The sequence below is a fragment of the Rissa tridactyla genome, chromosome 3 (genome assembly GCF_028500815.1).
Source record: "Rissa tridactyla isolate bRisTri1 chromosome 3, bRisTri1.patW.cur.20221130, whole genome shotgun sequence".
NCBI classification, from domain to species: domain Eukaryota; kingdom Metazoa; phylum Chordata; class Aves; order Charadriiformes; family Laridae; genus Rissa; species Rissa tridactyla.
In genome coordinates this window covers 60,034,271-60,047,389 of record NC_071468.1, presented here as the reverse complement: position 1 = coordinate 60,047,389, position 13,119 = coordinate 60,034,271, and the positions used below count along the sequence as shown (strand labels likewise).

General features: G+C 40.6%; 1 protein-coding gene across 6 annotated transcripts in view; it reads right to left on the bottom strand.

Moving 5' to 3' along the window:
- The window catches only part of SYNJ2 (synaptojanin 2), a 74,034-nt gene that overhangs the window by 33,482 nt on the left and 27,433 nt on the right, over nt 1-13,119 (bottom strand). For 3 of the 6 annotated variants that reach the window (XM_054194513.1, XM_054194512.1, XM_054194514.1), the window contains exons 5-6: nt 4,310-4,393; nt 2,406-2,467 (exon numbers count right to left, since the gene is read on the bottom strand). In XM_054194513.1, coding sequence (XP_054050488.1) covers nt 2,406-2,467; nt 4,310-4,393 — 146 coding nt within the window. Of the gene's footprint in view, nt 1-2,405; nt 2,468-4,309; nt 4,394-4,518; nt 9,814-13,119 lie in introns of those variants that run through there. The other 3 variants (XM_054194517.1, XM_054194515.1, XM_054194516.1) reach the window with 3 other exon arrangements.

The following is a 13,119-nucleotide window of genomic DNA, read 5'->3' as shown; positions in this document are numbered from 1 at the left end:
CACAGGACTCCAGTGCCAAGGCCAGAGAAGTGCAAATGCACATGTCATAGGCAACAGGGTTCAAACATCTCTGAGTTACCGCAACATCGAGACGTTCACTCTCACTTAATTAAATTAAGCAGGAAGGTTAGTAATCGTAAGAACTGCTGCACTGTGTCAGACCAGAGGTCCTTTTAGCCAAGTGGTCTAGCCCAGATTATTCAGGACAAACACAAAATAGGACAAGTATAAAGTGGTATTTTCTTTGGCATATATCCACAATCTCTCAAAGCCTGACATTTAGGGACTCTCAAGTCAAAAGCTTTTAGACAGATGCAGAGACACCCATCCTCCCCTCAATAAATTTTTTTCAAGTTGGCATGCATCTGCTACAGGACTTGTGCTGGGTCAAGAAACCATTAGATCTTAAAGACATCTTCCATCACATACTAACAACACTGTAGTAGTACTTAAGAAGATGCTGGATAGAAATAGACAAGAAAAATAAAATAAACACTCACACAAATGAAAAGCTATTACATGCTGCAAAGCAACATGCAATGGCTAAGTGTCCGAAAAACAGCAAGAACACATCTTCTGGCACGCACCTTTAAATCTTATAACCACAAATAAGCCACACAGAAACCCATGGAAGGGGAGAAAAGAAAGAAAAAGTTATCAGCATGGCCTTCAAGAAACATGGCTAAATATATTTTCTGGTGCTACTTATGTTCCTGATTCTACAGCCAGTTCTCTGTACGCCAACGCTTCCCATACATTTGCACCCCTCTGATCCCAGCATCAACTTTCTGCTTCTCCGCCAATGTTGCTATCCTCCAACAAAACTGCTGAAGCTCAGGTCACCTGCATGAGTACTGTAAGCAGAGCTCCCCGAGGATTTCTCAGGGAGAGGGAACGAAAAAGATCCACTAACAAGATCACCGTTCACTTCTCGCAGTGCCTTCTCAATACATTAACCTATCAGATGGGGAAATGTAGCAGGCTAAATCCACTCTAACACTCTCAGAAAAGCTGTAGCAGGCTGTTAAGTTCCAGTGTTTTTTTCTCCATATAAGTAGTTGCTTATTCCTTGCCCATTTTCAAAGGACTGTCTTTTGCAGGCCTGCAAACAGAAAGGTCTCTAACTTCATCTAACCGAAAGGCTTTACTATGCACAAGGGAAAGAAGGAATAGTGCAAGTTGATCCTCATATTCATGTTTCTTACAAGAAAGCTATTCACTAGTTGCATCAGGGTCAGAGAGAAAAGGTTCTCTGAGCTAAATGGTGTTACAAAGTTGTTGCTTGCTAAGGTACGCTCAATTTCTTGGGCAGCACAAAAGGATGCTGAATAAGTTGTTTTCTTCTTATATAAATTATCACTGCTGTGGAATCCAAACCTTTAAGATGGAGCGGCATGGCAAGTTATCATGGCACCAGATGACCACAAGACCATGAGTCTCAAAGGCATTTGAATTCAGTAGAATTTAAGAGCCTTAAAAAGCTTGGAGAATATAGGCTAAGACCCTTCGGAACAGGGACTGCTATCGTGTATGGTCCCTTTAGGTTCTAATGCCTGTTTGGGGTCTTCAGTGCTACAAAACTATTAACAGTCACTAATGCCATGTTTGCTGCAGTAAATGAACTGCTGCAGTAAATGAAATCAAGGAATTAAGAGGCCTTACCCAAAATCAACATAAACTCTGATTTGCCAAAACCAAATCAAAACAGAAATTAATCACATGACCTGGCACTTACAAGTTGAAAATTTCCCACAGGCCAAACCCTTCCTGTCCTTTTCAGGCAATGTTCCCACTGATGTCCATGGGAGTTTGCCCTTAAAGGATAGCACTTCATAGTCAGACATTCAAAGGAATCAAGCTAACGTATGGCTTTTTTTACAGTTTCCATCCGACAAGCAGAGTATTAATGGTTTAAAGAGGTTTACAAGTCAGTCTTTGGGTAAAGTAGAAAAGCATCAGCATGACAGCATCATACAACACTGATCACAGAATAAGACATTGTTATTTCTGGAAAGCAGTAAAACAATGAGGAGAAAAACAAATCCAGATTGTAGAAGAAGCAGTGTTTACTTTATAATTACCTGGGTTACACTGGTAAAAAACACACGTTCTGTGTACCTGAAGTGTAAATTTGTGTTTGTTGTCTCACAAAGGGTTACACAGACTTTGCTTTTGCATACCACTCATCATTTCTTAGCTTTTACACAAACAAGCCAGGAGACCAAATTAATTCAATTACCATCAAAAACAGAAAGGAAAATGCACTTAAAAATCTGCAACACCTGGGGGATTGGCTATGTCATCTGAGAGATGTTTCACACCTCTCAGGATTTACTAGGAAGGCATATAGTTGTGGAGTTAAATGCTAGGCTGCTGTGTTATTGCCAAAGTGGAATGAAGCTTACCTGTCAAAGGCAGGAGCATTAGCTTCCAGACCTCTGTTAAGCCTTAGATGATAAGAACCCACCTAAATTAAAATATTGGAAAGAGAAGAAAGAGAGAAATAACTTCTTAAATTGTTAGAGTCCTAAATCACTAGATGTCTCCCTTTTTCCTTCAGAGAGAAACATGTCACTAGCAGCACCAGACACCTCTAACAGACTCCACACACCCACACACATAATATCCTTAATACAAACGCCACAGCTTTTATTAGACAACAACATTTACAATTACAAGTGAAAACACCATTATCATTAAGCAAAGGGATACCTACACATTTTTTAATGGCCAAACAAATCACATCCCTTCACCAGCTTCCTCTAGCAAATATCCCACCCTGCCTCACATGAGTATGCTGTGTGCCTAGTATTCTTCCTGCCCTTCCCTTGGCAGAAAAGGCTGCTGTTATGCCAGTTCCCATGGGTTGTGTGTCCAGAGTTATTTCATCTTTCATTATTTATAGAAACTAAAAAGCATCAGAACAGTCCTTTGAAAATATGAAAGATGAAATCCTGTGCCATCAATTTAATAGGACTTTTAATATGGATGTTAACAACAGTAGCCTCAAGCTCCTTTTGAATGCGTACTACTGTTATTACAGTACACAAAGGGCTTCATTCCTCTCCAAAAACTACACTGTTAATTATTTATAGGATCATGAATTGTTTCCTGTACTTCATCATCTTCCTTTGTTTTTCATGAGGTTGGTTGCAATTCTTTCGAACGCTGGTGGCAGCACACTCACATCCAAGGAGAAGAGTTATGAGTATTCACCAACATAAATGAAAGCTGCATAATCTAATCCAGATTAGGCAAAAAAGCAGACTGTGTCCCTACTAAAAAAACTGAAAATTCTGTTTAACTAGACATGCTACCCACAAGCCAAAAATACTTGGGGAGAAGATATACGGCTTCATAACATACAGAACTACAGTGCTGGATACAGCTACACCATGGGCAGGAGGTGTGCACAACCATATGGGCTGACTTGCTTTATAAGAAGCAGCCAGTATTGCACTGGATGCTGCTAACGGAGAGAACACAGATCCTTCGGTCATCTTCCTTCTGCGCTAAATCCAGTAGTTCTGAATGGGACCCAGGTGCTAGATTTAATGATTAAAAAAAAAAAATCAAATAACCTTTAAAGTATCTAAAAACCCAGTTACATTATGTATTCTCTCTACTAACACACGAGTATACTCATTCCAGTTTCTTATCCCTCTGTTAAGAGAATGCAAAGACCGCTAGGGTAATTCTTATTTGAGCCTGTAACTGTATATAAACTGTAATTCACAGGCCATGTGTAACCCGCTAAATCTCATGCAATAATCTGATTAAACTCTACATCTCTGCCTTGCAGAAGATCAGATTAGATCATCATCACCCTTTTGATTAAAATCTAGAAAACACACCATCCTGACATGATACTTTGTTTCAAAGTAACAGGCTCCTATAGAGCTCGCAGTATCCCTAGATACTCCAATTTTGCTGTGGAGGTCAATATCATCAAGCCAACTGGGCATTTCAGATGGGAAGGTTACTCCAAATCAAATGGAAAATGTTATAGAGATATTGCTGTAAACTTCAGCTTAGGACATAAGGACATAGTTCCTTACAAATTGTTCCCTGGAGAGGCGCACACAAACACATGAAAATGTTAAATTTAACTATAGCCATTTGCCTGGTTATATTCTGTTTATCTAAACACGCAAAATTTCCTACAAAGTAAATCTAAAATGAAAGAGCTCAGCATTTTCACAGAGTGAGCTTTGAAGCTCATTTAAAAAAACAATTAAATTTTATGTAACTTCTAAATTGTAAATAGCAAGAGAGATAAGTAAGGTAGGCTTTTTGATTATTTGTTTACCTGAAGCCCCGGTTGCTCCCAAAACAGTGGAACAGAACCTCTGATCTGCACAAAGGAAGAGACATCATCATCCAAGTAAATTGTCTGCAAAAACAAAATAAAGGGAAGGCGTTCTGCAGTCAGATCTGTCAGTCTGTGACCCCTTCATCAGGCAACTGAACTTCAAAGGGTAAAAAAAGTAAACCATGTATCTCACTGTATCCACTTACTGCTCAGGCACTTTTCCATAGTCTCACAGGCAGTGGAACAAGGCACGACGTATTTGCTTTCACGTCATCACAGCTGATTCAGTTCGCTACTCACCCGAAACAAGAGAAAATTTAAAACACCACCAGTGGCAAGAAGGAAGGAATCTTTCATCCACAATGAAGATGGATTTGATCTACTGGTAGAGACGCTCAGGAAGACCAGCCATATACTCTCCCTCTGTCTCTCCCACAAAATTTAACTGTGCAAAATGTCATTGCTCCTTGTGACCAATGATGGGTAACGCCAGGTGTGGGATGAGCTTATCTCTTGCTTTATATAATATTTCTTATTTCACTGCATGTTGTGCCCTGTCAGAGTGTCCAAATAAATCTCAGTGAAACCAGCAGCTTTGCCACTCCCATTCTGAGATACAGTGATCTGCTTCTTTTCCAGGAGGCTTACAGCGAGAGGCTCCAAACTCCCCATTTACCCCTAACCAGACCTCAAACTCTCCCTTAGTATTTGTTCTTATGACCACTGCTAACAAGCTGATTTTGAGTCAAATCTACGCGAAGTGCAAAGACTGATTTCCCCCTTTGCCTTCCCCCTCCACCAGCCCCCAAGCAAAGCGGTATATTATCTGTTAACTTAGCACAAAAGGTACTATCTTCAGATTCAGTATGACCACAGAGCAACTGTGCAAAGCCTGGCTCACTCCCCTGGCCTATACTTAGCCGTGGAATCCTGGCTGTTTTCCACGGCGAATACATGATACACATGATACACATCTCTGCTATCTCATGCATGACAATGCGTCTTCTGCAGCCCTGCAGAGGAATGGTATCCAGGTCATCCAGGTAGCTGCTTCTCTAACCGCATCATATCATTTAGCACAACTGCTGCCAGCTGGCTAGTAGCTCCCAAAATAGAAAAGAACATGAAAATGGGTTACTCTACAGCTTTAATGTGGTTTGTGCTTTTGGATTTGCCACTAGATGTGCTGCTGGCTGGGTGGCTCACGGGAAGTGCCTTCATTTAGCTTGACCCCTCATCTTTATAACCACTAACAATGTATAATTTTTAGAGCTGCTTGTGTGAAACAAAGTATAGCTACACCAGAGAGGTGGGTATTTAAATATTCTGTCACCAGTTTTATCTAACTAATCTTTACAATATTTTTGCAGAGCACTTACAACTATCCCCATGTCACTAAGATGAAAGGTTTAAGTGGCTTTGTTAAGGACAATGTCAGTGATAGCTAGCCCAGATGGAGTGCGAAACTGTATGTTTCAATGTCTTTAGCCTCAAACCAATGAATTAAGAACCCTTCTCTGTTGCATTGCATCCTAGCGCAACCACCTGCAAGAGATGGGGCTGCTCAGAGAAGCTTTCTTGCAGGCCTGCCTCACAGCTTGAGTGACGTGGATTTAAAACACAGTCTCCCAGTAAAGCTTTCTAAACATTGATGGTACCTGAGTGCAGGAACTAATTACCATGGCAACACACCGATGCACCTTTTCTTCGTACTTCTGTGCTCAGAAGTGTTCGTCCTGCAGTTGGCCTACAGCAGGAGTGAGCAAGCCCACCTTCTTCCTCTTTAACACATCCTTCCTGAGAGAGGTCGTGCCAAGATGAGTCAGTGACTTCTAAACACTGAATCATCTTTTCACTCACAGCCATGGACCCAGAGGAGCTAATTCTAAGGTAAAGCCAATTTGCATAGCTCCACTGACAGCCCCAGCACTATCCTGACTCATACTAAATGACGATCAGGTCCTGAATCAATGCAAAAAAAGAGTCAGGACTGGCTCACTTCAAAATTTGACAACAATCATCACCTTAGTGGTGGATGAGTTGAAACAAAACATCTAATGATGATGAATACAGACACAGCTTTATATGAAGTACAATTTGGCCGCTCAAACAGCTTGCTACAGAGGATTAGTTTTCTGTACTATCTTCTGGAATGTCCGTTTCTATAAGTAACTGAAAAATTGACAGCTCAAGTATCTCTTTGGCCAGCTCTTCTAGAAGTCCCAGCTGCAGATTAAAAGATAATAACAATAATTCTAATTTTAATACCTGCAGGTTAACACCTTCCTGAGCTATAGTTCCAATGGAAAGTACTTCATCAGCTACAGACCATGAATATACAACCTGCCTTCCTTATGCCAAATACAGAAGAAAAATACTGACCAAACATTTCTGCCTTTCTGCTCATATTTCCATTTACTAGTGAGTCAACATCCTAAGAGTGAACAGATGTTTGTTACTGCTATCACTCACATTTTCTGTTCATTGGTTTTCACCCATTACCTCTTCTAACTGTTTTCTGCTCTATTAGGCTGTCCATTTGGAGAACTGAACAACAATGAAAAGAATTCAAACTAATTTGGGATCATTCCTGTGATCTAAACAGGGTGCCCGCACCCTGATGTGATGGGCTGGGGGGTCCTCTGTCAGGTTGAGGTCTATTACAGAACACCCCTATGATGATAGGGCATTTTAAAGAAACTGTCATTTTCATGCACTTTGCCATGTAGCTTTGAGCTGGGAGCATAGCCTCTTCAACATAGTCATTCACAAGAAAATTCTCCACATGAGCACATTTCCACTTACAGGGCTCATCAGTCTGCTCTCTGGAGCAATTCTGTGGTCTTTCACAATCCTCTTACCTCATTCTCGTGACCCAGATGAATCCAAAATTATTTTCTTCCAAGCTGCCAGTGAGTTGGAAAAAGACCTAGTATTTTCTAATGAGTGGGAGAATAACACCCTTTTCTGCCAGTCATTCCTTCCTAAACAGACTGTAACCACTTCATTAAGCATTACAACTGTGCAAATCTACCCTGAATTTCAGCAATACCCACTGTCCTTCATTCACCACTCCAAGGAACATGACCTCTGGTCTTCACATTGCCTTCTACTATGTATGTCCCCTTGACCTTACAATAATAGTGGCAACAGCCTTCCTACCCGCAGACTTGTTAAGTGAGCAGGTTAAAAGACTGAGACTAAGAAGACTTTCCAGTTCAGGAACGGACATAATCTTAACGCCCATATACGCTATAAGGAACCCCATTTGTTAAAATCTTAAATAAGCACTGATAATACATCCAGTTTGAAATTACATTCATAAATAAAAGATTCCAACTTCGTTCCTTATGCAATTCCAGCATTTATGCACGGATAAGTACAGAACTTCTTTTCTCAGATTCTTCCAGGCCTTGATCATTTTTTGTTCATAATGGCATGTTTTCTACAAGCGCGTACCTGTCCCACTTTTGTTCTAGTTTTGACTTTATTACCCTGTCGTCCAGCAGATCCATTTCTCTTATTCTAAGGCACTACAGAAAAATAAAGAGTTCTTTAAGAAAAGAAACTTAAAGAAAAATAAACAGCACTTCATTTCCAGAATCTTCCTGTCCTCTGTTTTCCTTAACTCATCAACAAGAAATACACCCAAGAAGATCACACTGGTTTTCCTCTAAAAATTCAACAACAAATCAGTTACATTTTGGACAACATTTTGTCATTAGGGTTAATACCTACTGCTAAATGTCTGTCTTTGGGCTTCATAAAACTGTTGTGGAGTCTTATCTTTTGTCTTAGATCCAAAATGATGGCAAGTTGTTATTTATTTGCCCCAGGGAGAATGTTCATTTCTATCAAATCCTCAAAAACACTTGAGGACTACTTCATTAATCTCAAAGGGTCTGACCATCCAATCCAGGTCGCTGGATGGATTTTCAGATATTTTTCCTGCAGTTTCCATCAGACAACATAATAGCAACTGGATACTTAACCCATGTGGAGGACCTCTTTGCCTTGATAATAGATTGCTTGTCCTCTGACCTCTGGTGTTAGAATTTGCCATGGTTTTCTTTCCACTTCTGTTGTCTCAGACATTTTGTGGTCTCTTTCTCCAGCTCCAGGTCCGAGGGTGATAGTGCTGATAGTTCAAGAGGACGTTTCTCAGTCTTTCTCTTCTGTTGCACAGGGCCAGACTTTGCCCCCTTGATCCAAGGTCCTTTCCTGGTAACACAAGCTTCATGCACAGATACTACTAGTAAACTTCTGAGCAAGAAGCAAAATGATACTGCTTCTGAGCAAGAAGCAAACATCTACATCAACCAGCTGGTGTTCTATTCCCAGCATGCTCCTCCCATTCATCGCTTGGAATAATTTATTCACTAATCTCCTTCACTCAGCTTCATTAGAAGGAAAAAATCATCTACTCACAACTTCAAATGGCAAAATTCATTAAAGACTCACCAGGCACAGAGACACCGCCCATGATGAAGTGGATACTCATGTGGCTTGTTATGGGATCCCCAGCTCTGCCACACAACCCACAAAGAGCATGGATAACAGATGGCCTAAACATACCTCTCCATGAGTCGCTTTAACTCAGACCATGGGATCCAAAGATATACTTGCCAAAATAATCCTCTTTGCCCCGCCTGGGGCCATACTAAAACTTGATCCAGAAAATAAATTAACCACATGATTGCATCCATTCCTCTCCTGGAGAGCTATCCAACATGGTCTAGGACTTATTGTGAAATAGGGATCATTTTTCTTAATCCATGCCCAACATTTTTTTGTTAAACTGGAAGAAAGGGAAGGTTAATCCAAATTCATGGCATTTCCTTTTAATGCCTTGTCAAGATTTCCATTTTCTTTATTGAACAGTTCCATGAAGGGGAAAACAACTGAAACCGTTCATTTATGTTTGGTAAATTAGAGTTGTTCCCCTTAAGTCACATACTAAGATATTAAGAGTTTAGCATGACTCTTTGGAGGATAACTGGGGGAGGAGCTGAAATGTAAACAGTGACAGGCACACAAATTAAGTGAAGAAAGCACGCTTGTTTCTCAACACTATCAGCAGAAAAGAATTAGAAGAATGCGATACAGCCTCAACTTTAGGGGATTACTAGGGGAGGAAGAAAGGGTAAAGTGAAACATTTAAGCTATCACAGGGAAACAGAGACTGATTTTAAAACTATTTGAGGATTAACTGCAACACTGCAAGTAGAAAGGGCTACTATCCCACTACAAAATACCAGCAACAAATCTGGAAGTACACATTAGAGGGATTTCAAAAAAGCACTCTTTTCTCTTCCCTTCATATTTTGTTTTTGTTTAAGTGTTTCCTACCATTTTTTCTTTCTTCTTTTTTCTTTGTAAAGATGCAAGCCAAATGATCAAATATCTGAAAGATCTACTAGTAGCTTTTTTTTGAAAAGCAAAAGTTAAGTGAGATTTTTAACTTTTTCTCCCTTCTCAAACACAGTGAGTCACAGTAGTTAAGTGAGCCCACAAAAAATGACTCATTGCAGAGCTAAAATGCCACAAGGCTAACTCAGTGGGAGACAAAAGCATACCATTTATGCATAAAAGAGCTGCCTGGAGATAAGGCTAATTGTTTCTCCCTCTTCTAAAATCAGAAAAATGTTAGAAGTAATTCCTATTAAGGGGGGGGGGGGTAAGTCCTGGCTTTTCAGAATCCTAGGGTGCTATTTATCCATGAAAGCACACAGCCAGCATGCCATTATACTGTACAGGCTGCAGCAAATAGAAAAAAAAAATGTTATTCAGCCAAGATATTACCTCATAGGCGATTAGTCAGTAGTCTACTATGAAAGCAGGAGAGAGTTTATTCTAGGACTCTTCCTTCCTCATGGTAAGTGGATGCCAGCTTGAACTGGATCTCAGGCATCCCAGTGGTTAGCCCAACTTTGCTATCTTAGGACACGCAGCTTGGTAAAACTAGTGTTTATCACCATTAGCAACAGCAACCTTCTTTTCTTCTTTAAAAACAAAACCCAAACAAAACCACACAATCCTTTACAACTCCAAACCCTTGTTATAATTTTCAAGCTACTCGAGCCTTTAGCCCCATAACCATCTCACTCTTGCACTTTTTTGCTTACCCAATTGCAAAACACTCAAAAGCCTTCAGTCCTCCCACTTCACGGCAGTCCCTGGCTGAACGGGAACAGAGCTCTTCAGTTCCTGTGAAGAGTTTGACCCAGCCCCAGCTAAGAGAAGCATTAGCAGCCAAGTACTGTTTTGCCACTCACCAGGAGTCAGTCCTCAGGTTTTCTGCTGGGATGCGAAGGCCGTCTTATTTTTCACGCTAATCATTTACATCATAAAGTAAACCAGGAATATAATTAAATAGAATGAGTTACTTCTGACCCAACTAGTAAGCAGGATAGCAGAAGTATTTCCCATAATTAGACAACTGTTAAGTGCAGTGCTGCCAGTGTGAGACTGATCTGAAATAAAGCTGACAACCCTTTCTAACGTCTTCTTTCCTCTGCATTTCAGCAAGAGAACATTCTTCAAATCCTGAGTAACGTACTTTGCACTAATGCTCATGAGAAGGCACTCAACTAAAATAGCAGAATGTACCAAGTTATTACTTAAAATGGCATATGTCCCTTCTTCTGTTCCCAAATTCCAGGGGAAAATTCCACTTTTCGGTGAGCAGACCTATCTGCATCTCCCAATGCACTGACAGACTTTCTAGAAAGATGTAGATGCTGCAGGACCTGACTTGCAGTTGCTTTGGAGCAGAGGCACAAAAGCGAATTATTAGCAAAGAATTCAGAGGCTGACATTAGAGACCCAAGCCCTGCAGGGGAAGAGTTTGGCATCCAACAAGCAGAATTTGTGGAAGCCTGAACACTAAGTGGAAAGCTGCCAGGCCAGCCTACTGAAAACCTAGGCAAACCAGGAAAAGGAGGGACATGAACAAAAAGCCACTCACATCCCTGATAAGAACTCTGGCCGCTGGGCAGAAAGTCCCACTTGCAACATTGTGCATGCTTTGTGCACATCTTGGGGATCAAACCTCACCAGCAAACTCGGGAATACCAGCCTGCAACTCCACCAAGCCTTCAGCTGAGCAACGCAGCACTGTCAAGTCTAAGGCAGCTCTACATCTGTCCCTGGCAGGACCAGGTAAAGAGGTTAAAGCTGTACCATCACGGCAACAGCTTAAAGGAAATTTTGAAAGTGCCTAAACATTACTAGATTTTGGACAAACAGGTGCCCGAAGGCATGCCTGACTCATGCAGTGGCATAACAGACAGGACAGCACTGAGTGTGACCCGCTACACTCAGGCAATGCCACAAGGAAATACCAGTGCCAAAGTATGGGCAGTTTTGAGGGGGGTTGCCACTCTCAGCAGTCAGGCACTGAGAGCAGTCAGTCCGACAATGGCACAGCTATAACTCCTCCAGAACAAGTAATAACACAGCTAGCTTAAGTAACTCTACACTACACTCACTGTGTCAGGTAGAGATGTCTCACCAGCCTCCCCTTACAAGCATCACCTAAACAATCTACTTGCATTGTATGTGCACCTACATATACAGACACATACATACACATATAAAAACAATCTACGCTACATACAGTTTTGTAGATGTGCTCAGACACTCAAAACAACCAAATTTTAGGAGCAGATCCTTGTCCTTTATTGAAAACTACTACCAGCTATTTATCTATTCTGCTTATAGAGACATCCATTTCTGTATGATGGTTCTGACTGCTAATAATTACTACTTCTATTCAAAAAGGAAAAGGTGATTATACTTGAATAAGAGAGCGCTCATTTAAGCTGGCATAGAAGATTTCAGATTCTTCAGGGTCCATTGCTTTTTGTTCATTTTCAAGGTAGTAAGCTAAACCATGCGTAATAAAACCAACTGACTGTTATTGTGTTTGGCTGTGTCAATCAAGGGAGTCTGCTGAATGCATTTCACCCATATATTTTGTCTCAGCATGGAAATAAGGTTTTTACTATGTATGTATAAAAACCGTGTCATACCACCTCTCACTGAAGAGAATCCCCCACAAAGCAAAGGGGAATATAAAGCAAATTCTCTTCCAGAATGAGCTGCACTGGAATTTGCCTTACTCTGAGAAGATGGTGTTTTTTCTCCATTTCTTTTACTAGACAAAGATGATTTGACTCCGAGTGAACACAGGTCCTTTGCTGGGCAGCTTCCTCTTAACTAGAATGATATATTTGAGCGCTGAGAGTTTGTCTTCACCATAGCACAGCATACACTACCTACTTTCTATAAATGTTGTTCTCACTAGTCTGCAAAAGCCCTGTGAGCAGCAGAAAGTTAATAATCACCCTTATTTTATAGCTGAAAAACTAACTGTACAAAGGAGTGATAGCTGCAGTCCAATATGGCACACAAGAGTAACTTGAAACATGAATATTTACGATCATCAGATTTTGTATGATTCTCAGTGACTTCCTTAGAGTCAAAAGCAAATCTCAGCTCTAGTCTTCGCTGAAAATCACCCCCCGCATCCCCAACCAAATTATTTTACATAAATGTAGACACAGTTATGCCACTGTAGTGCAAGGGACTTTCAATGGCTTGTCCAGAAAACCTGATGGTATGGACTAACAGAGATACTTAAAATGAATGAAAGAGAAATGAACTGCAGAGACCATACTTTTTAGAAAGTCTTTCACACTAGCTCTTCTCCAACATTCTACAGCATGGGAAACATGACAAACTTTATAAAAAATATATGATAAAAATATATGCAGAATGTATAAAAGTGTGATATTTATTCTGGA